Source organism: Erythrolamprus reginae, chromosome 1 (genome assembly GCF_031021105.1).
Source record: "Erythrolamprus reginae isolate rEryReg1 chromosome 1, rEryReg1.hap1, whole genome shotgun sequence".
NCBI classification, from domain to species: Eukaryota; Metazoa; Chordata; class Lepidosauria; order Squamata; family Dipsadidae; genus Erythrolamprus; species Erythrolamprus reginae.
Genome location: NC_091950.1, coordinates 92,724,375 through 92,751,518, shown reverse-complemented (window position 1 = coordinate 92,751,518; position 27,144 = coordinate 92,724,375). Strand labels below are relative to the sequence as shown.

Sequence of the window (27,144 nt, the reverse complement as noted above, 5' to 3'; positions counted from 1 at the left end):
AGCTGGGACGCGGAAGATGGCGGCGGTGCCTGGCGCGGAGTTTTTTGACATCGGAGGGAAGAGAGCCGAGAAGATTCAGAGCGACTGTCGGGCCGAGCCCCCCGACCCGGCCCGACAGATGGGAGCAGACGGTGCCGAGATGGTGGGGGCCGGGGGGGTGTTGTAGGCACCGAAAAAGACCGCAGCGTCGAGAGGTGGTTGACTGGGACGCGGAAGATGGCGGCGGTGTCTTGCAAAAAAGCTAAGAAACATCGGAGAAGGAGGAAAGGAGGAAAGTGGATGGTGCTAAAAGAACGTGGAGCGTGGTGTGTGGGGCTAATGATGAACTGACCCCCCCCCCGACCTGGTGAGTGAGAGTGACCGGCGTCGAGGCAGAGAGAGAGACCAGGGGAATGGAGCGACCTGTTGCCAGTGAAGGATAATTGCAGGCGGGGTATATTTGGAAAGAACAACCCCCCCGCCCCCCCCTTCCTGCATGGCACCAGCGGGTGAGAGCTGCTGGTGCCAAGGGAAGATTAGGTGGGAAAGACTGTGGAGACGGGCTTGCTGGACGATGGAATCACTGAGGAGAGTGTGAAGGATGGGACTGGTTGCTTGGGACCAATATGGCCAATTGGCCAGGGACATTGCTTATATTAACTTTACAAATGACTATCTTGGTTTGTCCCCCCCCCCTCCCGGCTTTCTGGCTTCTATGCACTTTACAGAAGATCCATGCCCCCTAGTGGACCGACTGGAAAAAGCAACAGCAACTTTTTAAGACTTTTTAAGATCTAAGTTATATTGAAGACCTACAAAGACACTACACCTGGGCCGACTGATTAACCGATGATTAGCTAATAATTAATATTAAGAACTGATTTTATACCTTTTTTACCATTTTATACTATTTTATACTATTAATTATTAACCTTGTGAAATTTTCTATTTTTATTTATATGTATTTATACTATGTCATATTTTGTCAGCATTTTTATCTATTATTAATTTAATCCTTTTTTAACATTGGGGGGGGTCTCTAATTAATGGATGATTGGAGCAGATTCAATGTTGTGCATGGAATGAATGATTGGTCTGAGTGTGATGGTTGGGGTGGGTGGGAGTATGGTATGGATGGGATGAGCGACAGTAGTATGAGTGATAGATTTGGCCCACCTGACGCTCGGGAGACAGGAGAGGAAGGGGCATTGATCTCTGGGGTGGCAGAGGGCCGGAATATCCCTGTGTTGCTGGGGAGAGGCAGATATGGCGGGGGTCACAGAGCTAGCCGTTCCAGGGGAACGAGAGACCGTTGCTTAATAACGGTCCCTTGTTCCGGCTCTGTGAGCCCAATCTTGGGTACTGGTGATGAGTGTAACTCTGGCCCTGGACTCAGGTTGCTGCTGCTTAATGCCAGGTCGGTGGTCAAAAAAGCTCTCCTCATCCGGGATCTGATCCTGGATGAGGAGGCCGACCTGGCATGTATTACTGAAACCTGGCTGGGCCCAGAGGGAGGTGTTCCTCTCTCTGAAATTTGCCCAGCTGGGTTTCAGATATGGCACCAACCTCGACCCCAGGGAAGGGGGGGAGGAGTGGCTATTATAGCCAGGGAGAGCCTTTGCCTACGTGGACTCATTGCTCCGGAAATTGCGGGTTGCGAGTCACTCTTGATGAAGTTGGACTTAGGGGTTCAGGTGGGCTTATTTCTCACGTACCTGCCTCCCAGCTGCGTGTCAAAAGCCCTGCCTGTGCTACTCGAGGAGGTAGCCGGGTTGGCGGTGGAGTTCCCCAGACTTATTGTCTTGGGGGACTTCAACCTGCCGTCACTCGGCGAAACCTCTGGGTTGGCACAGGAGTTCATGGCCACCATGACAGCCATGGACCTGACTCAAGTAGTACGGGGTCCGACTCATGAGGGGGGGCACGCACCTGACATGGTATTCCTTTCCGAGCAATTGAGCAATGGTCTGAGACTAAGGGGCTTAGAAGCAGTGCCTTTGTCATGGTCAGACCATTTTCTACTACGGCTTGACTTCCTGGCTCCAATCCTTCCCCGCAGGGAGGCGGAACCAATGAAGATGTTCCGCCCCAGACGCCTGATGGACCCAGAGGGCTTTCAGACGGCGCTTGGGGTTATTCCAGAGGCACTCATCCACAGTTCGGCGGAGTCTCTTGCGGAGGCCTGGAATACAGCTGCTGCGGAGGCTCTCGACCGGATTGCGCCTTTGCGACCTCTCCGTGGCGCTAGACCCCGTAGAGCCCCATGGTTCAACGAGGAGCTCCGGGAGTTGAAACGCCAAAAGAGACGTCTAGAGAAGCGATGGAGGAAGAGCAGGTCTGAATCTGATCGAACACTTGTAAGAGCTTTTATTAAGACTTACAAAGTGGCGCTCAAGGCGGCAAGATGCGCGTACCATGCCGCCTTGATTGCATCAGCGGAATCCCGCCCGGCCGCTCTGTTTAGGGTGACCCGCTCCCTTCTTAACCAGGGGGGAGTTGGGGAGCCCTTGCAGAGTAGTGCCGAGGAGTTTAACACGTTTTTCGCTGATAAAGTCGCTCAGATCTGGGCCGACCTCGACTCCAATTGTAAAACAGAGTCGACTGACAATGAGTCAGTCGAGGTGACTGGGGCACGTACTTGTCCACCTGTCTGGGAAGAGTTTGATCTGGTGACACCTGATGAAGTGGACAAGGCCATTGGAGCTGTGAGTTCCGCCACTTGTTTACTAGATCCGTGTCCCTCCTGGTTGGTCTCGGCCAGCAGGGAGGTGACACGGAGCTGGGCCCAGGAGATTACCAACGCTTCCTTGGGGAGGGGAGTTTTTCCATCACTCTATAAAGAAGCGCTTGTGCGCCCCCTCCTCAAGAAGCCTTCCCTGGACCCAGCCGTACTCAACAACTATCGTCCAGTCTCCAACCTTCCCTTCATGGGGAAGGTTGTCGAGAAGGTGGTGGCACTCCAGCTCCAGCGGTCCTTGGAAGAAGCCGATTATCTAGGTCCCCAGCAGTCGGGCTTCAGGCCCGGTTACAGCACGGAAACCGCTTTGGTCGCGTTGATGGATGATCTCTGGCGGGCCCGGGACAGGGGTTTATCCTCTGTCCTGGTGCTCCTCGATCTCTCAGCGGCTTTCGATACCATCGACCATGGTATCCTTCTGCACCGGTTGGAGGGGTTGGGGGTGGGAGGCACTGTGCTTCAGTGGTTCTCCTCCTACCTCTCTGGCCGGTCGCAGTCGGTGTTAGTGGGGGGTCAGAGGTCGACTCCGAGGTCTCTCCCTTGTGGAGTACCTCAGGGGTCGGTCCTCTCCCCCTTGCTATTTAACATCTACATGAAACCGCTGGGTGAGATCATCCAAGGACATGGGGTGAGGTATCATCAATATGCCGATGATACCCAGCTTTACATCTCCACCCCATGCCCAGTCAACGAAGTGGTGGAAGTGATGTGCCGGTGCCTGGAGGCTGTTGGGGCCTGGATGGGTGTCAACAGACTCAAGCTCAACCCGGATAAGACGGAGTGGCTGTGGGTTTTGCCTCCCAAGGACAATCCCATCTGTCCGTCCATTACCCTGGGGGGGGAATTACTGACCCCCTCAGAGAGGGTCCGCAACTTGGGCGTCCTCCTCGATCCACAGCTCACATTAGAGAACCATCTTTCAGCTGTGGCGAGGGGGGCGTTTGCCCAGGTCCGCCTGGTGCACCAGTTGCGGCCCTATCTGGACCGGGACTCATTGCTCACAGTCACTCATGCCCTCATCACCTCGAGGTTCGACTACTGTAATGCTCTCTACATGGGGCTACCTTTGAAAAGTGTTCGGAAACTTCAGATCGTGCAGAATGCAGCTGCGAGAGCAGTCATGGGCCTACCCAGGTATGCCCATGTTTCACCATCACTCCGCAGTCTGCATTGGCTGCCGATCAGTTTCCGGTCACAATTCAAAGTGTTGGTTATGACCTTTAAAGCCCTTCATGGCACTGGACCAGAATATCTCCGAGACCGCCTTCTGTCGCACGAATCCCAGCGACCGATTAGGTCCCACAGAGTGGGCCTCCTCCGGGTCCCGTCAACTAAACAATGTCGGTTGGCGGGCCCCAGGGGGAGAGCCTTCTCTGTGGCGGCACCGACTCTTTGGAACCAACTCCCCCCGGAGATCAGAACTGCCCCTACTCTTCCTGCCTTCCGTAAACTCCTCAAAACCCACCTTGCCGTCAGGCATGGGGAAACTAAACATCTTCCCCTGGGCACGTTGAATTTATATATGGTATGCTTGTGTGTGTGTATGTTAGTATAGGGGTTTTTCTTAAATTTATAATATTTTAATTAATTGGATTATGTATTGGATTGTCTTTTCACTTGTTGTGAGCCGCCCCGAGTTTTCGGAGAGGGGCGGCATACAAATCCAAATAATAAATAATAAATAAAAATAAATTTTAAGGTAAAAATCAATACCTTGTGTTCTGTCCCCATGACGCACACAACCACACAAGCAGTTTAAAGCAAGACTTTTACTAATAAATCCTTTATTAGTAAAGAATACACATACCAAGTTACACCAGTCCTACTTGGCAAACAAACTGATGCTAATTAAGTTCATTAGCAGTTGGTGTTAGTTCGAAGAAGTCCCAAACAATGATGAGCCAATTACATCCAGTTATCTTATGGAGCTTCTTCGGCTTGGCAAAGTTCCTAGAGTTCAGTCTCTGATAACAAGACGCCAGTAGAGAAACACAAAACAGGTATCATGAAACAAACTCAGATGAAGAAAGGTTTTTCCAAAATTGTTCTCTGCAGCTTCCCAGCTGCATCGATTCATCATAAGGGAGAGGAGTGGCCAATTAGCCTCAATTCTTACTCCAGAGTGGACCTCCTCAGGAGTAGACTTTTCTGCCTCTTGGCAGCCCTACGTGCCCTTGCATTCAGGAAAGGAGTAGTAGCACCTCCTTTCTCATCCCTGCCAAGAGGCACTGAAGGCTGCGCAAGTGGTAGACTGGCCACAACACTTTGAATTGGATCCAGAAATAAACTGGTAACCTATGCACCCTGGGCAGTAACAATATTATACGTGCAACCCTAGGAGCTCCCAGGATTATGCATGCCATTTCATTCCTCACCAACTGCAGCTTCCAAATACCCTTCAAGAATGTCCCATTGTAGAGCACTGAAAATGCCCCACAGATGGGAGGAAAGCTAAAAATGAATCCAACTGAAACATTATTATTTTTCCAGTCTTATTGCATCTGCAGAGTGTTATCTAATGGCCCTGAATGCATGAGTTCTGTTCAAAGAGCAGATGTCAATTGTCTCTAGGAGGGCCTTTATGCAACTTTGCATTGTGCATCAGTTGTACCCTTATATAGATCCTGAAGCCCTGTGTGTGGCACTAGTCATCTCTTGTTTGGATTACTGAAATGTGCTCTATAATGGGACTATTCTTGAAGGGTATTTGGAAGCTGCAGCTTGTGCAGAAGCTTCTGTGTGCATAGATAGTGATCTACAGTTGATAATGATTCTCAGATACTACTATGCTCTTTGACCTGATTGGCACCCTGAACAAAACTGAACGAAATCCTCTGCCACTGTGACACTGACTAAGAAGCTGTGACTACTGACAGAACCCATTGGTCAATCTTGTTGTACAGAGCCTTCACTGGCTTGGAAGATGGACACCTCTAAAAACTGATAGAAAACTGTGAGTGGCATCACAGAATAAGACCCACATTTATTATAACAATGGATTTCTAATACCCCCATTGTGCTAGAGCAGTGGTGGTGAACCTATGGCAGGGGGGGGCATATCTGTTGGCACGCGAGCCATTGCCCTAGCTCAACTCTAACGTGCATGTGTGCTGGCCAGCTGATTTTTGGCTCACACAGAGGCTTCTGGAGGGTATTTCTTGGCTTCTAGAGAGCCTCCGGGGGGGATGGGTGAGGACATTTTTACCCTTCCTCAAGCTCCAGGGAAGCCTTGGAGCCTGGGAGGGCAAAACATGAACCTACTGGGCACACCAGAAGTTGGGAAACAGGCCATTTCCAGCTTCCAGAGGGCCTCCAGGGGGTGGAGAAAGACGTTTTTGCCCTCTCCAAGCATTAAATTATGGGTATGGGCACTTGCGCATGGTGATAGTGCCTGCGCAAGTTCTTTCGGCACCCAAGGAAAAAAAGGTTCGCCATTACAGTGCTAGAGTCTGTGATTCCTGACTGCAACTGCAATACTATGCTTTAAGAAAAACAAGAACTTTTCTAATGAGACTGTCTTGTTAAGATCTAAGAAACGTAAAGAAATGTTGATGTCTTCCAGAAGATCATGTGTACTTAGCAAAAGGATTAAGCAAGGAGAATTTAGGATTTCTGCATTTAATCCCAAAGCTAGCTGTGTACTAAACTTAGAATGCTTATTTTGGAATGAAAGGTGGTCACAGCAAATGCTGAGATTTAAGGCATTTCTGTTCCTTACAGCTTACAATTTTACCCCATCCCAGTTCCATAGGTGCTATTGTTTCTTTTCTGCAGACATGGTGGTCAATGAAAAACTGATGGTCACTTTGAAACTGGCAATGTCTTCCACACAAGCAGATCCTTTTTTAAAACAAAATTTGTAGTCCTTTTGTAATTAATGCGTTTTGTTCTGTCTTATTGGCAAATTGTGTTGGTGTTACTTTAGTTGAAAAGGTAGTCCAAGTTCCAATACTTTTCTTTATTAAATCTTATAGAGCAGTTGTTCTCAACCTGGGGGTTGGTACCCCTTTAGGAGTCGAACAACTGTTTCACAGGGGTCGCCTAAGACCATGGGAAAAGACAAATTTACCATAGTGTTAGGAATTAAATCTTCTATTCTGGCGCCTTGGAACATATTTTTACAATCTGACCAATCAGTGTTTATAGTGGGGGTATCCCTCTGACCTTCCTGCCAGTCAGCTTAAAGCTCTGTTCGGAGAATTGTCACAAGACTTATGGTTGGGAGTCACCACATGAGGAACTATATTAAGGGGTCAAGGTTGAGAACCACTATGATAGAGCCTGCAGAAAAAAAATAAAGAAGTTTATCTTAATAACCTTCTCCTTTCCAAAGTATCTAATTGACTACTCATCAGCAACTGTACTGGGTGTTATCCAATACAAAAACATTTTGGAATCTTAAGAAGGATGAAAAAGAAAATGCCATATATTAGCATTTTCTAGGGCTAACTTGACCCTTCTGGTCTTCATCTAAGCTGAGTTGCTAAGTCCTTTTCTCACATGGCTCTTCATGAACCTGTCTTCAATTTCCCCTTCCAGGATTTCCAAAGCATGATAGTACTCCAATATAAGGAAGAAGGAGGGACTTGGTCAAAGCCATACCTTGAAATCTAAAACAGTGTATTTTCACTATCATACGATGATCTCAGAAACAGTGATTATGAACTTGGTAGTTCTGCATCATTATCCTTACATTTGTACAGAAGCTCCACATACATCAATTGCTTCTCTTCTGAAAGTTGATGTCTGAGAAGTATTTCAAAAAAGAGATACACAAGCTGTCTCTTCCAGTCTGTGGATACAGGACTTTTATATCAAATTATTTGTTGTGTACAAAAAAGATGGAGGCTTATGATCTATTCTGGGTTTCAGTGTCTTCAACTGAGGGCAATTTAGTGGCCTAACACTCCAGATCAAATCCCCCCACTTGCAAAAAGAGTAGTGTACAACCATTTGTCTAGAGGATTTTTTTTAAAATATTACATTTATAAAGAGATAATTGGCTTATACTTACCATCATCCCTTTCCTCCCACTTAGGACTGTTTGACTGTAACTTGTTGCTTGTATCCTAAGATTTTTATTAATATTGATTGTTTTTTCATTGCTTATTTGACCCCTATGACAATCGTTAAATGTTGTACCACATGATTCTTGACAAATGTATCTTTTTCTTTTATGTACGTTGAGAGCATATGCACCAAGACAAATTCCTTGTGTGTCCAATCACACAATAAAAATAAAATAAAAATAAAAATCTATTCTATTCTATTCATCTCTCATTTTCCATTTTTTATTTTCAATGAGATTTGTTTTGTGTGTGAGATCGCTATACAGATATTCCTCATCTTATAATGACATGAGCCCAAAATTTCTGTTGCTAAGCAAGACAGTTTTTGGGTTTTACCCCATTTTACAATCTTTTGGGACACAGTTGTTAAATGAATCACTGACGTTAGTAACAGGGTTGTTATAAGTGAATCTGCCTTCTCCGTTGACTTGTTTGTCAGAAGGTCACAAAAGGTGATCATAATATCCTGGGACACTGTAGCTGTAGATTCATAAATATGAATCAGTTGTCAAACATCTGAATTTTAATCACATGACCCTAAAGATCCTGGTAGTGTGAAAAATGGTCATTAAAATTGTAACTTTTTTCAGTGCCACGTGACTTTGAATAGTCATCAAATGAACTATTATAAAGGCAAGGACTACTTGTATAGAGTATCTTCAATCATTCATCTCATTTGGGCTTCAATTCTTTGTGTAAATAGTTTTTCTAATGCATTGGAATTTGTTTGATTCAATTCAATGTTGGCTTTTTTTCCTTCTGCTCCACAATAGGCTAACTTTCTGACTAACAAAATTGAATATACTGTAGTATGTTAAAAGATCTTTCATTTGAGGCTGCATACTGTGACACCTCAAGGCTGTAATTATGATATCGTTCTCAAGACTGCAAATAAGATTCCTTCAAATTGACAGATTTGATAATTCCCCCCCACCAATTATACCCAATCCAAATTTGTCCAGTCATACCTCTTGAAGCACGCCATTTATCTTGGTCTCAGTTGCTCCTCATATTTTGATAACAGATAAAGCCCAAATTACAGTTCATGTGATGTTCAATATTTACTGGATTCAAGAAATGGCTGGCTAATACTTTAACTTTTGGGGATTTCTTATTGACTACAAGGTGCTCAGGTTTTTAAAGCCAATCTTTTAAAATCTTTTTTTTAAAATAAAACTGAACCTGTTTCTTTATAGGTGGCATAGAACAACATTGCAACAATTTTCTATATTTTCAGAGAATCCAAAACTCACTCCAAAACTATCCTTGGCATCCTCTGGGATTGAAGAATTCAAAGACAATAGTTCATTTTATTTCCAGTCTGGCTTGCTTTTGGTTGCAGATGGGCCTCCTACGATTACCAGCATTCCAGCAAGTTCATTACTGGTGGTTGTTACTTAATGAACATTTGCTTAGTGACCATCAAAGTTACAATGGATCCTCTCCAAATCTTCATATGACCCAGTTCCAGACTTTCCAGGATTGCATATCATGCAGTCACACAATCACATTTTGGATATCTGGCAGCAGCTCACCTTTATGGCTTTTTTGGTAGTTTGCAGCCTTTTTATGCATAAAATTACATTCATTTGCTTATTGACCATGGTGTTCACTTAATGAAAGCAGCATATGCTTAAAGACTACTGTAAAATAAATAAATAAATCAGATCTGGTTATGTGAGTGCTCAACTTATGACCATCATCATTTACAATTGAAATTCCACGTTCCATTATGGTTGTAAATCAAGGACTACCGGTAAACAAAATTATTTTTGAAGTGCAAAAATTTCTATTCCAGGATGAGCATAGGTAGGATTTTGCTAGAAAGCTTGTGTCTTTATCATTCATAGATGGAGTTTTTCCTGTTTAGTTTTCTATCAATTCTGATGATTATGAAGGTTCCCAAATGGCTATTTCAGGTATAAACACAGTTCACTAATCATGGTTAAGACAGTCATGGTTGTCAGCATTTATACTGTATATCTTTTCCCTTGAAAATATTTTCTCCATTTCTTGTGATAAGATGTATCTTCATATCTGGGTCAGTGGCAGCTCTGTGTCCCCAATCAGACCATGGAGCAATTAGAGATTACTAAATTTGATTGCAAAAGCCATCATGAAGTCCTTTAGTAATTCCCACTGCCCTTTTAATAATTTTCTACACTAATTCCCTGGTTCTTTACATCAAACTTAGCTTTCGTTATGGATGTTAGCTGAACATAGTGTATTGTACTGATGAAATAATTGCTGCTTGGGTACTTAACCCTCCACCTAATCTTCCATAAGATTGAGTTGTTTGAGCTAAGTTAATTATTGGAATGTTCTGAGTTAATCCAACTTTTCAAAAATTAATTTTCTTTAAATACGATAGACAAGAGATTGTGCCATATACAAGACACAGTACATCTGGGAGAAATAAGGTTTATTATGTATTAAAGCTGTGCATTACTTTGGATTCTAAGGCTAAAGGTCATTCAGAATGATTAGGTACACAAACACACTATCTAAAAGTCCTTGAATTAAACTTGTTTTTTGAATTAAACTTGTCTTTGTTCAGGAAAATAGATGGTTGATTTAAGGAGTTACAAACAGATTCTATGCACCCTCAAAATACAAAGCAGCATTTTGTCTTCAAATTCAAAAAATTCCCAGTCCCTATTTATGCTTTAGGAGGAAAACTGTTCATTTTTTGGATTAGTAAAAATGTCTTTAAATAATATGAACCAAGGGAAGATTTATTTTAATTGAAGTGATATCTGAGGACGTGTAAATGACAACAGTAAAGCTGGATGAAGTTATTTTTAGACTGTTAACACTGAATTGAGGTGACTCATTTAGTAAGGTTTTCAAAATGAATTAGTGGGCTCAGTTTGTTGCACAAATACAATATATGGTACATGATGATTTAAACTACGCTAAGGCTTTACGGTTATATAAACTGGGTAATATTGCTAGATAACTTTTCTAAAAATGATAGCATGTACACTTAAATGTTAAATAAATAAAAATGTTCATGTGTTCTTGTAGCCACTAATCTTTCAGAACTTTAACAGATTTGTTTTGTCCTTTTGTTTTATCCTGCCAGTGAAATCCTTAAAAACCTTTACAAAATTTTTTTATATACAGTGATTCCTCGATTATCGCGAGGGTTACGTTCCAAGACCTCTCGCGATAATTGATTTTCCGTGGTATAGTGGTGCGGAAATAAAAACACCATCTGCGCATGCGCACCCTTTTTTTCAATGGCCGCGCATGCGCAGATGGTGGAGCCGGTGGCTGGGGAGGTGGATTCGCCGCCCCCACCAGCCCGATCTCCCTCCGGTGGCTGGGGAGGTGGATTCGCCGCCCCCACCAGCCCTTCCTGCTCTGGGTCAGAGCCGCGGAAACCTTCGGCTCGCCAAGGCTGCGTCTGACCCCTTCGTTTGTATTGCAGCGAAGGAGGCGAAGCAAGGCTCCAAGCTCGCCTGCCGCCGCCGCCGCTACGCCTCTGCCGCCTCAGCCACCCCCTCTGCTCTGCAGGGACCTCGCATGCCACGATCTCCCTCTCTCGCCCTCCCCGCGCTTCTCCTCGGCGGCGGCCAAGCGGCAGGCTTAATGGGAGACCAAAGGCAAAAAAAGAAAAGAAAATGGTCATCCGGTGCCTGTACCCTGGTAGTCTGTGTAACTATTTTCAAACTCAGTATTAATATCCATAGTGTTGTACACAGTTAATTTGTAAAATATGAAAAATGATGAACCCTCAAGTGCAACTTTTGAGAGCCAGTATGATGTAGTGACAAGGAACTGGGCTAGAAACAGTTAAACCATGAATTTTGGTCCTCCTTTGAACATAAAAACCAGCTGGATGATTTTGGGACAGTCATTCCCTCTCAGTCTAACCCAAATAATCACCCCTGTGGTGGGCAAAATAGAAGGCAGAAGCCTTTGAGTTGATTAGAAGTAAAATGAGATAAAAAATCTAATAAATAATCTCATAAGCTTGCAGGAGACAATCACTTGAGGCCAGAAAAGGATTAACTTAGCAAGAAAAAGATTATGAAGCAAAGATGGATTACAATCCTCATAGGATTGTAGGATCCATCATAGGATTGTAGGATCCATCATAGGATCAGGAGGCTCTTCTCACAGTAACTCATGGTTAGATTATTGCAACACGCTTTACATGGGGCTATCCCTGAAGAGCGTTCAGAGCCTACAATTGGTCCAGAATTCAGTCACACGAGCTGTTGTGGGTGCATCTAAGTACACCCACATTGCACCAATCCTCCGTGGACTGCAATGGCTCCCGATTGGTCTCTGGTTGCAATTCAAGGTATTGGTTATTACCGTACCTTTAAAGTCCTACATGGCTTAGGTTAGGGCCAGACTATTTTTGAAACTGCCTTGTACCACATAGCTCCCAATGACCAATAAGGGCCCACAGAGTTGGTCTTCTCCAGGTCCCATCGGCTAAACAGTGTTGGCTGGCAGGCCTTCTCTGTGACTGCCCCAGCTCTCTGGAACCAGCTATCTCCTGAAATCCAGACAGCCCCCGCCCTACTGGCCTTCCAGAAAACTGTTAAAGACCTGGCTTTTCCGACAGGCCTGGAGCCATTGATCTGATGGTGTACCGTTGAGATCCGGCCATAAATGTTATGCATGGTTTTTTAACTGTTGGATTTATTTTTCAAAAAAGTTGTTTTTAGAGGCTTTAATATTATATTGTATGTTTTAATTTTTGGTTGTGAGCCACTAGAGTCCCTAGGGAGTTGGGCGACATACAAATTGAATGAACAAACAAACAAACAAACAAACAAATAAATAAATAAATAAATAACACAATACTTGAACATTTTTTTTACAATGAAATGACAATCCTATTTGGCTAAAGGCATTTTCTCTCTTTCCCTCAATTTGTCACTTTCACTTTCTTTCCCCTACCTATCCCACTGAGAGAACTACCCCAGTCTATCCAGCCTTTGACTCCTCAACCATTATTATCAATGGCATATCCTTATTCAGCAGATTCCAAAGCCCATTAAACCATACCTTTACGTATTTATCATATATATTTAAGAGGTGGGTAGATGTATCTTGTCTATGTATTTAAGTGAAGATATGAAGACATGTATTAACATAGATTATGTGTGACTCACTCAAAATAAGTAGTAAAGAACAAGGATTTGATTTGGAAGATTTCAACTTGCTCAGCATATGGAAAATTGCAAGAATAAGACCTTAACAAGAATTGATTCGGAGAACACAAAGTGTTTCTTTGAAGTAGAGATGGTTGCCATGTGAACTGAATGAAGCAATAGCACTCCAGGTACAAAGTACTTAGGAAATAAGGTCATATATATGAAATATGACCAGGTAAGACTAGCATTGGCTTACTAGAGGTTATAAACAATGGGTTAATAGTATTTTAGAGCTTTTGCCTAATATTTTGAAAAACAAGTTGTCAGGATTCCAAATAGCACCCAATATGTTGGCATATCTGGTAGAAACCTGAATATGAAGTCACAGGAGTTTCTCCATATAGTTGAAAGTTGAAGCCCTTGATCCTACATCCCCAGGTCCATCACGTTAATCAATCTTCATCTTCCTACTTGGTAGAAACTCCCCATCTCTTTCAATGCAGGTTCAGGAGTGCAAAGACAAAGGATGACCTTGACAATCTAGAAGGAATTTGTTATGGCTACATGCAGACATCTCTCATGCAGTTACCCCTCCCAAATTTCCACAGCAAAGAATACATTTTAAACTAGCATAAAGTGTGACAGGCCAAAGTCTCCCAACTAAAATGGCTTTGGCCTGACACAAGTCTCTTTACTGTGTCTCTTTAATGTGACATACTAGAACAGGTCTATAACTTTTTCAGTATATATGATGTACTATAACTCTTAAATTATCCATAAATACTTAACTGTTAAGGAGTGTGTAGAACTCTTGAATTATCAAGGACACGCACAAAGGAAAATGTGGGATTCCAGCAGATATCCAGGAGATATGAGTGAGTATTCAGTCATACAAGACAGATACATTAAAGTATGTAAAATAGTATTTTCTTCAGAAATAGCACAGTCAAATTAAATAGTCCAGTCATACACATGCTAATCAGTCAACATCTCTCAACACAATACAAGCCTGTCTTTGTCTTACATATCAGACATACATTACAGCTTACAAATACATTAAACTATCATAGAACACAAAGCTTACTACTTCAGTCACAATGAATCAGCAGAATGAACAGAGAGAGCGAGCAGAAAGATAATCTTGCTTTCTGGCTCCCTCTTATGGCAATTTGCAATACTACCTCTTAAAGCTAAAGTACTTCAATACATATAAACATATTTCTTAGCTTGTTCATATGTTGCAAAACCAACTGTTTTGTACATAGTACTAACAAAAAGTCTCATGTTGTTGTGTATCCACGCTCCCCTCTACCACGTCCATTACCTTCGGAGAGTACGGGAGGAAAAATAGCGCTGTGAAGGGGCTGTGCTCTGGAATTTGAAAATCTGTCAGTCAGCCCAGTGTGGTCACAAGAGTTCAGAATTCGAGCAACCTGACCATGGACCTATTCCCCGACCTGACCTATCCCCATCCACCACTCATTCATATTGCATTAATATGAAGCACAATCACCCACTATCATTGCCTAAGCTGCCAAGGAGGGAGCCTGTTGCTGGAGCCATGCGCTCACGTGATGTCAGGTCACGGCTGGCCTAACCTGTTTACGTTGAGTGATCACAGAAATCCTCCTCAGGACTTGCATGCTTGAGCTTCTGCCATACTGACTGTCAGTTGTCCTTTGAAAACTGCTTGTATCGACATTCTTGGTTTGACATAGAAACATAGAAGTCTGATGGCAGAAAAAGACCTCATGGTCCATCTAGTCTGCCGTTATACTATTTTCTGTATTTTATCTTAGGATGGATATATGTTTATCCCAGGCATGTTTAAATTCAGTTACTGTGGATTTATCTACCACATCTGCTGGAAGTTTGTTCCAAGGATCTACTACTCTTTCAGTAAAATAATATTTTCTCATGTTGCTTTTGATCTTTCCCCCAACTAACTTCAATTGACAATACAGCATGACAATACAGTGGGACAGTAGTCGGACAGGTCCTAGACCTGGGCAGCTATTTTGAGAGCTTTTTTGAGGTGCAAGCTCATCCAGTGGCCATTTTGACAGTACTTCCTGAGCAGAATTGCTAGATAGCTGTTTTGCAAGCCATTGTGAGGGGTGAATCAGCCCGGTGGCCATTTTAACAACCTCTTGAAGCTATCATTCATTTAGTGGCCATTTTGTCGGGTGGTTATTATATCTTTGATTCCACAACTATATCTGAGGCCTCTGATTCCAGGTCTGGAAAGAGGCAGAGAAAGTTGGCTCCTTCTTCTATCTATATTCTACTCAAATAGTGTTAGTGATATTTATTATTTATTTATTTATTGGATTTGTATGCTGCCCCTCTCCGAGGACTTGGGGTGGCCCATAACATATCAGAACAATATAACAATACATCTAAAAATCCAATTAATATAGCTAAAAAGACTTAAAAACTCTAATATAATTTTTAAAAAAAACATTCATCACCATTCACTCAGCCAAACATACTAAACATGATCAGGGGGCTAAGATCTAATGGTCCCAAGCCTGGCGGCATAAATGGGTCATTAAACTTTTACAGAAGGTGAGGAGGGTGGGGGCAGTGCGAATCCCCGGGGGGAGCTGATTCCAGAGGGTCAGGCCCCCCACAGAGAAGGCTCTTCCCCTAGCCCCCCGCCAAATGACATTGTCTGGTTGACGGGACCCTGAGAAGGCTGACTCTGTGGGACCTGACTGAGCACTGGGATTCATGTGACAGAAGACGGTCTCGGAAGTAATCTGGCCCAATGCCATGTAGGGCTTTGGAGGTCATAACCAACACTTTGAATTGTGTCCGGAAACTAATCAGCAACTAATGCAGTCTGTGGAGTGATGGTGAGATATGGATATGCCTTGGAAGGCCTATAACCGCTCATGCACTGCATTTTGGACAATTTGAAGTTTCCGAACACCTTTCAAAGATAGCCCCATGTAGAGAGCATATTAATATGTTACAATTGTTTATATATATATATATATTGTTAGTGTGGAATGGCAAACAATGTATTTTCACACATAAGACTTAAATAATACTCAAGCTGCTTGTACTATTTATTAACATCTGCTGCTTGCACATGTCAAAAAGAAAATGGTAAAGAAACATTTGTAATATGCAAATAAGCAATTCAGCAAATATATATTCAACTTTTCAAACCTAATTGTAGTAAAATCCTCATTAAACGTTTCTGTGAAAAAATACCCACTACATCTGGTAACATGTGAAGCTCACTTATTTTCTTCAATATGTTGTACACTCTTGCTGCTATGCATAGAAACATAGAATATTGAGGGCAGAAAAAGACCTCATGGTCCATCTAGTCTGCCCTTATCCTATTTCCTGTATTTTATCTTAGGATGGATATATGTTTATCCCAGGCACGTTTAAATTCACTTACTGTGGATTTACCAACCACGTCTGCTGGAAGTTTGTTCCAAGGATCTACTACTCTTTCAGTAAAATAATATTTTCTCACATTGCTTCTGATGTTTCCCCCAACTAACCTCAGATTGTGCCCCCTTGTCTTGTGTTCACTTTCCTATGTTTCTATGTTTCTAATACGTTGTACGCTCTTGCTGCTACACATGTCCTTGGCCAGCCAAGTTTCATCCTAGATGTTAATCACAAAGATAGTTTTTGTTATTAATATTAACATATTTATTTCTTCATATGTTGACTAATTTGCTACTGGTTTTGAGAATATTTTTTTCTCCAAATTTCAGATTAGGTGGAACTGTATCTGCATACAAGATAGTGCCAGATGAGATAGAAGAAATCAAGGTATAGTGTTAATTATGCTACTGCTCAATTCTTTATTATATTTGTAAATCTTAATATATAATTATGAACATGACATAATTCTTAATTTATCTAATAAATGTTTTACATGGTGTGAATGTATTTTACTTCCACATTGTTAAAGATCTTTTTAACGAAATCACAATGATTTTTGCATTAGTGTTTCTTTCAACAATTAGTATACTATTGGGATATAAGAGTTAATATTCTTGATTTTATCTATATTTCTGCAAAATTAGATTTAAATATTAATTAATTAGTTGAACAATTGATTTGTACTATTTATACAGATAGGCCTCAACTTAAAACAGTTCATTTAATTATTGTTTGAAGTTACAAGTCATATGTACATCCCATCTACCTTGATACCGTGCCTCTATGACCTTCAAATCTTGGTGGAATCAGTCACCCTGCTCATCACTGACTGCACCAAGATTTTCCAGGAAGTTAGCAAGATGGCTATGTAAAAAATGCAATTTGATGCTCATGCTGCAACCTCATAACCTCATAATTCTCATAAGGTATAGAGAAAAAACTTGACATGGTAGAAGAAAACTAATTACAGTTTTGAAACCACCATACCTAATTAACTATAAAAAAGCTCAAAAATCAAACTCAACAGAAAATGTGTTACAAATTGTTCCCCAGTGTAATTGGTGGTAATGTTATTGTTATTAACAATTTAAACACCTTTGTAAACCACTCAGAGAATTTTCTCAAGCAGAAAAATATAACTGTACTAGCAACAATAATGTAGGGCACAAGAAATTTTCACGGTACAAGAAATTGCAGGTCTTTGTGTATGTGTGTGTTTGTGTAAAACATTTCAGTGAAAATGTTGAAATACAGTGATTCCTGGACCCCAGTCAGCAAAAATATTATGGTTTTCCCCCTTCTGTTTAACTAGAGAACCAATTATTTCATGAACAAATATTTTATTAACAATTCCATATTATTTAATTCCCTAAAAATTTCAGGATAAAATATTTTTATTCTTAATATGAGATTTGGGATTGTTGCTATATGTTTCTATAGAAACAGGCTACAGTATTTAAAGGAAATAATTGATTAGCAGCTCCTTGGATATTTGTAGTGTATTTTATTAACTGTTCTTATTTTGAATTTGATATGCTACATATCAAATCATATATCTGATTTGATTACTGCCTTAATTTATTTTCTATAGCTTGCACAATACACCTAATTGTAAGCTACTTGAACAGGTTAGGTTCATAGAACAAACCAAGCCATAATATTTAATATTAAAGTTAAAAGTAACTAAGGCTAAAACAGGTTTAATATATAAAATGTAACCCTACATTTTTAACTGATTTTGTAAAAGAATGTTGGGTAATGCACTCTAGCCAAAATTAAATTGACAACGATTGTAAAAGAAATTGGGGCCAAGTTCAGCACATACTGATATCTAACAATTTGGCATTATTATCTGACTCTAGAAACATACTTGCATTAATATTTAGCAGACTGTGCTTTCTCCCTATCTATTTTTATGGTACAGGAAAGTTATTTTTACAAACTGACACTAGTTTAATTGCTGCTTCCTATGAGAAAAATATTATCTTGCCAAAGATTATTGGCATCCATCCCGGCAACATGTTTAAGAATAATATTTTTTTGGAATTATCAAAACTTTTAGTCCAAAATATAATATATTTCTTAAAGTTATGTCATCTTGTATACACTTCTGTATCAGTTACATTCTAAGTATTGAATAAAATATTAACAGTGACTGAGTTTTACAGCTGTTGTATACATATTAACATATGAATCTGGCCTACTTATAAACAGCTGTATAGCATCTTTAACATGGAAAGATTGCATCTGTGCCTGACAATAGGAAGAATGTTAACCACTTCTTGTTCCCCTTTTTGGACACATACGTATATATAATTTCTCTCACCTTCTTTAAATACTGATTTGATGCTCACAAATTTCATAATTCTTATTATTTTATTGTAATTATATGTGCAATTATTTTAAAAAGAATTGTTTTCATTTATTTATTTATTTGTTAAATGTATGCCATGTTTTAAGCTATCATATCAAAAATCAGTGTTGTCAAAAAGTAATTCTGTCAGATATGTTTAAAAGTATTTTTTTTTTTTAATTGGATTTGTATGCCGCCCCTCTCCATGAACTCGGGGCTGCTCACAACTTATAGCAAAATACATAACAATAGTTTGTCCAATTAATGTACTAAAAAAGAATTCTTAAAATTCTAATTTTAAAACATTCGTTCATGTTTTTCCTCCCAGTGCTAAGACTAAGGCAGGTTTCAAATGAAAGAAGGGGAATCTAACCTGTAATCCTCAAGACTGAGGACAGCAACTAAGAATTATAGTCCAGGTCATTTGAAAGGCATCATCTTGGAAAAGGATGATTTTTGCTCACGCCATCATAATACTAACTGAATGTGCTCTGAACATTAGATGACATAAAGAACTAAAAAAAATATATCAAGAGGCAATCTCAAAGGCAAGAAAAAGTTCCTCAAGCCAGTCAGGGAGCTGAGCCCAAGTTTAACACTCCCTGTGCAATTGAGGGGACATAGGGGCTCTTCGTCCTCTCCCTTAGCGGAGCTTCCACTCCCAATTTCAGCTGAGACAAAGCAGGGCCCTTTTTCTCCAATTCTTGTAGTGGAGCTGTCATATTCCCAACTTGCCAATGCAAGCCCACTATTGGCGCAACGGTTAGAGAAAGGCAGTGGCTTGCTGGGGTTTGGAGGTCTTTGTCCTAGCCCGTGGAGAGGCTTTTATGCTCCCGACTTCAACAACAAGAAGTCATGCTCACGGAGAGCAAGGCGGAGGTTGCCCCTTGAGGAGCCTCCATGCTTCCATTTCAGCAGCAGCTTTGTTTCTTGGTGGCACAAGGAGGCTTTTGACAGAGGCTTTAGTGCTCTTTGAACCTGGGACAGTCGCTATTGAGGACTGGGCATCTTTTGGCACTAATCTAACAACATTCAAAATGGCAGATAGAGCAGCTGCTATAACCAGGGAAGGATCAGTCTCTGATATAGGAAAAAAAGTCAAGTCGGCCTTTTCAATTGTGGCTCGGTCTAAGAGCAAATCCAAGTTCCACACAATGATTGCAGCAGCCCCCAAAGGTTCAAAAGCAGCCCACAAATATGAGAAGCACAGGCACAAACCTCTGGACAAAATCTGTGTTAAGGCTGTCAGTAGAGACAACCAACTGTCCGAAACAGCAGATGAACCTAGTCCTAGCCTGTAACAGGGCTTGCATTCCCAGGCCTGGTCACCTGGGGAAGCTGGAGAGCAAAATTTCTTTTCCAGGCTCCTTGTTGTGTATCACCAACCCTGATCTCTGGGGCTCCATGATTGAATTGCCGATGCCTGTGGAGATCTCTCATCAACCATCTGCTAGGGTGAAAGCAATGCCAGAGGCCACATTCACTCTAATGGCAACCTCCAACCATAGGCAGATCCTGCAGTCTATTATCGCTGAAGCTATCAGACAAGGAATATCTGCAGGATTGCAGCATTCCAGCTGCAATATTCAGTGGCTTCCAGAGGTTCCAACCATTCTAGATAACGCACAGCTCCCCATCTTCCAGGGGATTTTGCGCATTCACTTGACCCAGGTTGACCTGTCTCTCCCCAGGAGTCACAGTTTTTAGAGGAGAAGGGTCCAAGAGATTTGGACCTTTCAGACAAAGGCATGTTACCTGACCAGCTGTCATTTATGGGGCTCTTCCAACCCAACCTCTTCAAGTCCTTGTTGTTCAAGGTAACAATTGCCACTGGTCTTGGGTCTGAGCGCAGAGCCTGAACCAGAGATGACTTCTATATGAAGGATCCTCTTTTTTTTGGAGCATACATCTGAGGCAGAGGTCATTCCTTTGCCAAAACTCTTTGTTGATGTAATCCAAAGACAATGGACCTCCCCCAGGGCAGGGGCCAACCTGTCTACCATTACCAAAGGCTCAGACGTGGCAAATGTCCTTCAGATATCAATGATTGACACCCCGGTGGTGGTCTTACAGTTCTCCTCTGCCTTACCGGGTGAGCTAGAGGAGTCTTTGCGACCAGAGGACAAGCAGTTGGAACAGGCAGTACAGAGAGTGCATCGGGGGTGGCATGGGCTATTAGAGCTTCAACAACTACATCGTTCTTTAACCGGGGCGCCTTGATCTGGCTTTGCCAGATGCAGGAGAGAGGGTCCCAGCAACAGATGTCTGACTACAACAGGACACCAATAAACTCATAGCCACAGCATAATTCTCTACAGATGTGACCCTTAATGCTGCCAGATTTTTGTCTAAATCCATCAGATCTACTGGAGTGGCCCACTGTCTGCTCTGGCTGAAACATTGGCAGGCGGATGATCGCCACAAATGTTGTCTGGCATTAACCCCTTTCATAGGGGGAAAGTTGTTTGGAGAGACATTGGACCCTTTTCTGGTTAAGTCCAAGGATTGGAGAAAGGTTTTGCCTTCTTTCTCCACGTGAGCTAACGTCTGCCCCTCCCCCTACTTCCACTAGCTGTCATTTCATCCTGTGAACTCAGGTAAGGGACCCCAGTGCTCTCAAGGGTTCAATACCCATAGGCAGAAGCAAAGGTAGGATAGACCAGATAAGAGGCTTGTCATTTAAGTCAGAATGGCCCTTTTGTAGAAGAGTAAGGCATACCCCAAGTGAATGCATACCCTTGTATCCCATCAGAGGTTGTTTTGTCTACTTTGCAGACTGCTGGGAGGAGACCACATTGGACACTTGGGTCAGAGAGACAGTAAAATCAGGTCTCTGCCTTGAATTCCTCACCATTCCCCCGAGATTTTTTATTCACTGCCCAGTCTTCAAAGGAATCCTCATGGAGACAGCCATACAGCATTTACTGGACATCCATGTCATACATACTGTGGAGTGCACTGTGTACCTATTCCAGGAACAGCAGACCAGCCTCCAGAAGTTGGCGGGTTAAGTCTAGAGAGAGGGAACTGTACCCTTAGCCATACTCTCTTAACTCCCGGGGAAAATGGTGTCCTGCTTCTCCATCATGGTCCCACTGCACTCAGAGATCTTCAATGGTTTCTCTTACCTTTCTAGAGGTCAGACAGGAACAGTTTACTGGCAAAGGTACAAATCTTAAAGGAGATCACCTGGTCCCTCGACTGGTGGAGGTCCCTTATTATCAACAGGGGCAGTTTGTTCCAGGAGCCCAATCCTCTTGTAATAAATGAGTTACGAGATTATCCCCGGCCGATATGAATGATTGAATTGGATGAATGTGGATGATTGTATAAGGGGTTTTAGATTTTTACTAATTTTGCATATGTTTTTAAATAATTAGATTTCTCATGTATATGGTTTGTATTTACAATGTTGTATGTTGCCCTGAGTCGCTTTGAAAAGGGCAGCATAGAAAACAAACGAATGAATGAATGAACGAACGAACGAATGAATGAATGACAGATGCCAGCTTGTTCAGTTGGGAGGCTCACCTCCATTTGCAGATGACTCAAGGATGGCGGAGCACGAAGGATTGAATCCAAAACATCAATTGGCTAGAGCTCGGGGCTGACCACCTGACCCTTTGCCATTTCCAACAGGTAATTTTGGGGCATGATCTCCCTGATACTGATGAATAATGTGGCCACCAAGGCACATATCAATTGTCAAGGCGACACCCGCTCAAAGTCCCTCATGGAGGAGGCCAAACACCTAAGTCTCTGGGGAGAAAGACACTTGTGCTCCATCAAGGCATAGCTTATATCCAGGGTATCAAATGTACAGGCAGACTGGCTCAGCAGAGTCTTGCTCGACCACATGGAGTAGCGCCTGCACCCGTCCATATTTTGGAAGATCATGAACCTATTCGGCCTCCTAGAAGTGGACCTGTTTGCCACCCCTGCCAAAGCTCAACTACCAAGGTTTTGAAGGTTTACAGCTCAGGGAGCAGAAGGAATTATGTCCTCCGCACCCGTGGCCTTCAGGGCTACTGTATGCATTTCCCCCTCTGCCACTAATTCCCCGTGTAGGCAGAAGTCCTTCTCATAGCTCCCCACTGGCCCCGGAGGCCTTGATTCACAGATCTGGTAAACTTTTCAGTGGCATGACCCTGGAGGATCCCTCAGAACTGAATGTCCCTTAGCCTGATCCACTTAGAACTATACAGTGATTCCAGTTGCCCACCTGGTGCTTGAGCAGAGCATTCTGATTGGGAACAGTTTTTCCTCCAGAGTCATTAGAATGATCCAGGCATCCAGACATCCCTCCACTACCCACATCTACGATGTCACCTGGGGAACCTGGTGTATGGTGTTCAAGGCGTATATTATCCCAACAGCTGCTTCCATGACCCAAACCTATGTGATTAAAATAACTGGTAATTACCAATAATCAGCATTGATTTGTCAATAGCAATCTCAGAATGCAGATCTCATTTTTAATCAGGAATGTCCCAATTAGATCGTGAGCACATTGTTATTGTAATACAGTTTGATTTGAACAAAATATTTGATCCCATGGCATTCTGATTAATAAATTAGATTTGGAGTGGATGGCGTGACAACAAAGTGGATACATGGATGACTCAAAGTCATACTCAAAAGCATATTTATACTCTCAGTGGCTGTCTATGGAGGTTTTCAGTTATCTAGGTCATGGTTGTCCCAAAGATAATTTTCAAAAGGCAACTGCTATTCTCCAAGCTATTCTCCAAAGCACCTGAGGGCAGGACAAGAAGCAATGGGTGGAAAAATCAAGGAGAGAAACAACCTAGAACTAAAAAGAAACTTCCTGGCAGAACAATTAATCAGTAGAACAACTTGCTTCCAGAAGTTGTAAATGCTCCAACACTTGAAGTTTCAAAGAAGATATTGCAAAACCATTTGTCTGATGTAGGGTTTCTTGCCTAAGCAGGGGTTTGGACTATAAGACCTCCAAGATCCTTTCCAACTCTGTTATTCTGTTTTCTGGACCTTCTTTGGGTTTTTTTCTTGAAGACTTTTCACTTCTCATCTAAGAAGCTTTTTCAGTTCTGAATGAATGGTGGAGAAATCCGTCCATTCCCACCATTGTCAGAACTTAAGAAGCTTCTTGGATAAAAGGCCTTTTGAGAGACCTTCAATCTTATTTTATTTATTTATTTATTTATTATTATTATTATTATTAATAATAATAATAATAATAATAATAATAATAATTTATTATTATTATCCAAAGATTCGGGGCATCTTTTTATTTATTTATTTATTTATTTGCTTGCTTGCTTGCTTACTTACTTACTTACTTACTTACTTACTTACTTACTTACTTACTTATTTATTTAATTGGATTTGTATGCCGCCCCTCTCCGAGGACTCGGGGCGCCTCACAACATATACAAGAAACAATAATAAAACAAGCCAATTAATATACATAAAAAGCAAACCTTAAAATTCTGGTTTTAAAAAATTTCCATTAACATTCAGTCAACAATCATACTAAAAAAACATTCGTTGGTCAGGGGGAAGAGCTGATTCCAGAGGGCTGGGGGCCCCACAGAGAAGGCTCTTCCCCTAGGTCCCGCCAGCTGACATTTTTTGGTCGACGGGACCCTAAGGAGACCAACTCTGTGGGACCTCACCAGTCACCTGGATTCGTGCGGCAGAAGGTGGTCTCGAAGATAGTCTGGTCCTATGCCATGTAGGGCTTTATAGGTCATAGCCAACACTTTGAATTGTGTCCGGAAACAGATCAGCAGCCAATGCAATCTGCAAAGTGATGACGAGATATAAGCATGTCTTGGGAGGTCCAAAACCGCTCATGGACTGAATTTTGGATGATCTGAAGTTTCCGAACACTCTTCAAAGGTAGCCCCATGTAGAGAGCATTGCAGTAGTCAAACCTTGAGGTGATAAGGGCATGAGTGACTGTGAGCAAAGACTCCCTGTTCAAATAGGGCCGCAACTGGTGCACCAGGCGGACCCAGGCAAACATCCCCCTCATCACAATCGAAAGATGATGTTCTAAAATCAGCTGGGGATCGAGGAGGACGCCCAAGTTGCTAACCCTCTCTGAGGAGGTCAATAGCTCCCCCCCAGGGTAATGGATGGACAGATGGACGTGTCCTTGGGAGGCAGTACCCACAGCCACTCCGTCTTGTCTGGATTGAGCCTGAGTCTGTTGGCACCCATCCAGACCCTGACAGCCTCCAGACACTGGCACATCACTTCCACTGCTTCGCTGACTGGACATGGGGTGGAAATGAACAGCTGAGTATCGTCACCATACTGAAAGTAACTCACCCCGTGCCCTTGGATGATCTCACCCAGCGGTTTCATGTAGATATTAAACAGCAGGGGGGAGAGGACTGACCCCTGAGGCACCCCACAAGGTAGGGATCTAGGAGTCAACCTCTGACCCCCCGCTAACACCGACTGCAACTGATCAGAGGGGTAGGAGGAGAACCATTGTAAAATGGTGCCTCCTACTCCCAACCCCTCCAGTTGGTGCAGAAGGATACCATGATTGATGGTATCGAAAGCCGCTGAGAGGTCAAGAAGCACCAGGATAGAGGATAAACCCCTGTTCCGGGCCCACCAGAGATCATCCATCAGCACGACCAAAGCAGTTTCTGTACTGTAGCTGGGTCTGAATCCTGACTGCCGAGGGCCTAGATAATCGGATTCTTCCAAGGACCACTGGAGCTGGAGCGACATCTCCTTCTCAACAACCTTCCCCATAAAGGGAAGATTGGAGACAGGACGATAGTTGTTAAATACAGCCAGGTCAAAGGAAGGCTTCTTGAGGAGGGGGCGCACAAGTACCTCCTTGTACAGAGCCGGGAAGGACCCCTCCCTCAAAGAAGCATTGGTGATCTCCTGGACCCAGCTCTATGTTACCTCTCTGCTGGCCGAAACCAGTCAGAAGGGACATGGGTCCAACAAACAGGTGGTAGAACTCACAGCTCCATGGCCTTGTTCACTTCATCAGGTGTCACTAGGTCAAACTCGCTCCAAACAGGTGGACTAAAACGAGCCCCTGTCACTTCAACTGACTCGTTGTCAGTCGACTCTGCAAGCCAATTGGAGTCAAGATCAGTCGGGATCTGAGCGATTTTATCTGCAAAAAACTTATTAAAGACCTCAGCACTACCCCGCAGGGGCTCCTCAGCTCCGCCCTGGTTAAGGGGGGAGCAAGTCACCCTAAACAGGGGGGCCAGGCGTGATTCCGCAGACGCAATCAGGCCGACATTGAAAGCGCGTCTTGTCGATATGATCGCCACTTTGTAAATCTTAATACGAGCTTTTACAAGTGTTTGTTCAGATTCAGATCTGATCTTTCTCCAACGCTTCTCCAGATTTCTCTTCTGCCGTTTCATTCCCTGGAGATCCTCGGTGAACCAAGGAGATCTCCAGGGTCTGTTGCCGCAGGGAGGTCGCAAAGGTGCAATTTGGTCTAGAGCCTCCATTGCAGCCATATTCCAGGCCGCAGCAAGAGACTCCGCCAAACTGGGTACAAGTGAATCCAGCAAAACCCCAAGCACCCTTTGAAAACCTTCTGGATCCATCAGGTGGCTGGGGCGGAACCTCCTAATCGGTTCCGCCTCCCTGCGGAGAAGTATTGGAGCCTTAAATTCAAGCCACAGCAGAAAATTATCTGACTATGACAAAGGCAACTTTTTAAAGCCCCTTAATATCAGATCATTACTCAACTCTTCCGAGAAGAATACCATGTCAAGAGTGTGCCCCCTTTCATGGGTCAGGCCCTGAACTACTTGGGTCATGTCCATGGTTGCCATGGTGGCCATGAACTCCTGCGCCAACCCAGAGGATTCACCGAGAGACGGTAGATTAAAATCCTCCAAGATGATAAGTCTGGGGGACTCCACCGCCAGCCTGGCTACCTCCTCAAGTAGCGCAGGCAGGGCTGCTGACACGCAGCTGGGAGGCAGGTACGTGAGCAACAAGTCCACCTGTACTCCTAGGTCCAACGTCATAAGAAGGGACTCAAAACCCGCAATCTCATTTCTCTTCCAGTTGGATTGAGAACATCAACTAGGATACTCTTGTGAGGGTTGTTTTTTTTTAAAAAAATAACACCAATAATCAGATCGATCTAGACACAGTAAACACGGTTACTGAATATTTTGGCAGCGACTCTCATTTCAATTTCAAGGAGATCTGACTTAATTGAAACGTGTGCTTCCAAGTCAGTTTGAAGAAATTCAAAGACACTTTGGAAACTGGACTTCCTGAAGAGTTTGCAGACTCTCAAAACAGTGTGAAGCTTTCAATCTAATATCAGCATAACTGAGAAGGAGGAGGAGGCGGAAGAGGAGGGATGGACGACATCAGTAGCTGGCCGAGAGAATTTGTCACTTTAGAAAACCTGTCTCTTAGACTGTTTGAGGAGGTACTGCTCTTCTGTTGAGATTTTTTTTAAAAAAATCGAATTTGTGT

General features: G+C 42.8%; 1 protein-coding gene across 10 annotated transcripts in view; it reads left to right on the top strand.

The window, feature by feature from the left end:
* The window catches only part of GPHN (gephyrin), a 255,398-nt gene that overhangs the window by 76,203 nt on the left and 152,051 nt on the right, over positions 1–27,144 (top strand). For all 10 annotated transcript variants that reach the window (XR_011559725.1, XR_011559728.1, XR_011559726.1 and 7 more), the window contains one exon: positions 16,646–16,703. Coding sequence is in view for 7 of the 10 variants with exons in the window: in XM_070759242.1 (XP_070615343.1) it covers positions 16,646–16,703 (58 nt within the window). In the remaining 3 variants the exon portion in view is untranslated. The remainder of the gene's footprint in view (positions 1–16,645; positions 16,704–27,144) is intronic.